General features: G+C 34.5%; 1 protein-coding gene across 5 annotated transcripts in view; it reads right to left on the bottom strand.

Moving 5' to 3' along the window:
• cpeb3 (cytoplasmic polyadenylation element binding protein 3) overlaps positions 1-3053 on the bottom strand; it is a 51108-nt gene continuing 48055 nt past the window's right edge. For 4 of the 5 annotated variants that reach the window (XM_079843308.1, XM_079843309.1, XM_079843312.1 and 1 more), the window contains one exon: positions 249-619. In XM_079843308.1, the coding sequence (XP_079699434.1) occupies positions 392-619 (228 nt within the window). In that variant the 3' untranslated portion in view covers positions 249-391. Of the gene's footprint in view, positions 620-3053 lie in introns of all 5 variants that reach the window. The other variant, XM_079843310.1, reaches the window with a different exon arrangement.

Below are 3053 nucleotides of genomic sequence, written 5' to 3'. Positions count from 1 at the left end.
GTAAATGTGTGTGTATATATATATATATATATATATATCGTGCATATATATATATATATATATATTATCATATATGTCTCACACTGTCTAATGTTACCTATGTGGAGCACTAAGCCGATCAAAACGAAGGAAAACGAGAGAATTAAAGCACAACATCCTGATAAGCGTTAACATCGACTGTTTGTGCCAAAGTGCAACGTTTGAGCGCGCAGACTCAATATGAACAAAATTCATATTTTCCTAAATGTTCGTAAGCAGAGAATATACTTGACAGAGATATCATGATATTTGTTTTCTAATAACAAAAAATGAGAGGGGAGATCCGTGTGTGGTTACTGGTAATGGTGTTGAAGGTGTTTGGTGGGTGGAGAGGGTGATGTGACGGTTGTCATCAGCTCCAGCGGAAGGACACGTGCCGAGGTCGGTCTCCACCTTCCTTCACCAGCGGTTTGTGGAACTCGCGGCCGGCGCGCGAGTGGATGCTCGCCCAGCAGTACTCGCAGTAATACTGCAGACAGGTGACGTTGGCACAGAAAAAAGGGGCGAATTTTCCTCCGCAGCGAGCGCCCTGACATTCATCGCACATCTGATCGTCCAGCACGTACGGTTTCACCTCCACCTGCGGACACGGGCAGAAAGAGCCATTATAGACAGCTAAATTCAAAGCCATGTGGGGCAGGTCTTAAAGTGACAGCAGCCTAATAAACTGGCTGCAGTCCATCATTAATGTTAATCAAAGAACAAAAGAATAAGAGAAAAATCACTCGCTGCTCTTGACTAGCCCTTTGACTGTCACCCCCCTTTTTGAGAATACACATGAAAATGCACTATCCAAACTTAAAGGGCTGTAATTCAAGAATGCTTTGGAATATAGACCAAAGTTTGGTCTCGTTTTAAAGACGACATTCTGCAGATTATTGCTGAAGTGAAAGCAATTCAAAATATGAAAGTATGAAATGGTTATGGAAGTAAATTTACTGTAAATGAAAAATACTGTACTAAATATTTTTTATTTCATATAAAATATATATTTTACAGAAAAGAATTTACTCTAAAATTACTATAAAATCAAAGCCATATGTCTAACCAATTTGTGTTCCAAATTTGAAGTTGATATCACAAAAATTGAAGTCCCCATGAGATTTTGTTTAGGGTGCTGTACCAAAAATAGCCACCGGGTGTCATTCAAATTCCATTTATTGTTGTTTTGATGCATTTTCCTGTAAATTTCTGTCCAAATATTACTTCCATCACAAAACACAAAACCAAATATGGACCCTTGAGACTCAGACCTTTCCGACAATATGCGTTTTGTCAAGATTGGAAAAGATTTTGAATATAAAGTAGTTAAAATAATTGTTGTAATATGAAACATGACAGCGCCCACTAGGGGAGGAGCCCACTAGAATAATTTAGAGTAACGTTTCCATGGCAACACAATGTCCGATTTCAAAACGGTTTTCACAGGATGAATTTTGAGTTTGTAAGCTTTCAAATGATACCTAATTTGTGATAATTACTTAAATATATGATATGAAAAAAGGCGATAAAAAAAAAAAGAGCACCAGGCGTCCCACCTGTGGGACGGTGACAGTTAAGAGGCTAGATAACTTTTGTAGCTTTAATAAGGATTTCATCTATATTTAATGTTTAAAAGGTTACATGGGTTAAAAACAACGAAAACAATAATGTTTTGTGAATTTTGACAGGGCAAGTAAAAATCTGAACCGGTTTGACTGGGCTATTAGAAAAAATTGAGCCGTGATATATTGAGGGGCACAGGTAAATGCGGCATTTATTATAATGGGTTTATGTGAAGATTGTTTTCAGTTCACTTAAATTAAAAGTTGTTATTGTCAAACATTCACTGATGCTTCAGAAGGAAACACGACGCAGTAAGAGCCGGGGGGTGAAAACTTATTGAATTTGAAGATCAAGGTAAATTGTACTTAATTTGTCTTCTGGGAAACATGTAAGTATCTTCTGTTGCTTCCGAAGGGCAGTACTACATGAAAAATATATATATTCAAACAAAATAAGAAAAATTTGGATATCCTCATTCTGTTAAAAAGTTTTCACCCCCGGCTCTTAATTCATCGTGTTTCCTTCTGGAGCATCACAAATTTTTATTTTTATTTTTAAATAGTTGTGTTTGAGTCCCTCAATTGTCCCCAGTGTGAAAAGATGGATCTCAAAATTATACAGTCACTGCTGGAAAAATATGCTGGAAAACATAAAAATTAGCAGGACCTGAAAGATTTTTTTGAAGAGTTTAACTGTTTAACTTTGGGCAGTTTAACTGTTCAGGACAAACAAGGAACTCATGAAACAACCATCAAAAAAAAAAAAAAAAAAAAAGTGGATCGTGGATCATCCAGGTAAAGACTGTATTAAGAATCAAGGATTCATAAACTTTTGAACGGGGTCATTTTTATAAATTCAGCATTTTTTTTTGGTCTTGTGGACTATGTAAAAAAAAAGAATTATGTAAAATATCTTATTCAGGACAGCACTACAAAAAATAACGCATTTTGTATGATAGCTCTTATTTTGTTAAAATTATTCACAAATTCTGCAAGCGGTTCACATACTTTTTCTTGCAACTGTATATAGACATTAAAAGACAAAACAAAATGACAACAAAAATACTAAAATTTTAACAAAAATGTAAATAAAATATATTTTTTTAAAAACGTATTCAAACTATCAATTGATAACGACACTGGGAACTACATACATAATATATTTTAGAAATGATATATTAAATTGATCAAAAGTGACAGTAAAGACATTTATAATAGATTTCTGATTCAGATAAATGTGGTTCTTTTGAACCTTCTATTAAAATCACAAAATCCCAAAACAACTATATCATGGTTTCTACAACAATATAAAGCAGCACGACGGTTTTCAACATTGATAATAAGAAGAAATGTTTCTTCAAATCATCATATTAGAAGGATTTCTGAAGGATCATGTGACACTGAAGACCGGAGTAATGATGCTGACAATTCAGCTTTGGAAGGAATAGATAACAGTGAAGGAATAAAAAA

This window comes from Gobio gobio (assembly GCF_949357685.1).
Source record: "Gobio gobio genome assembly, chromosome: 18".
Taxonomy (NCBI): Eukaryota; Metazoa; Chordata; class Actinopteri; order Cypriniformes; family Gobionidae; genus Gobio; species Gobio gobio.
Note: the sequence above shows the minus strand (reverse complement) of the source record. Positions and strands in the feature narration are given on the sequence as shown.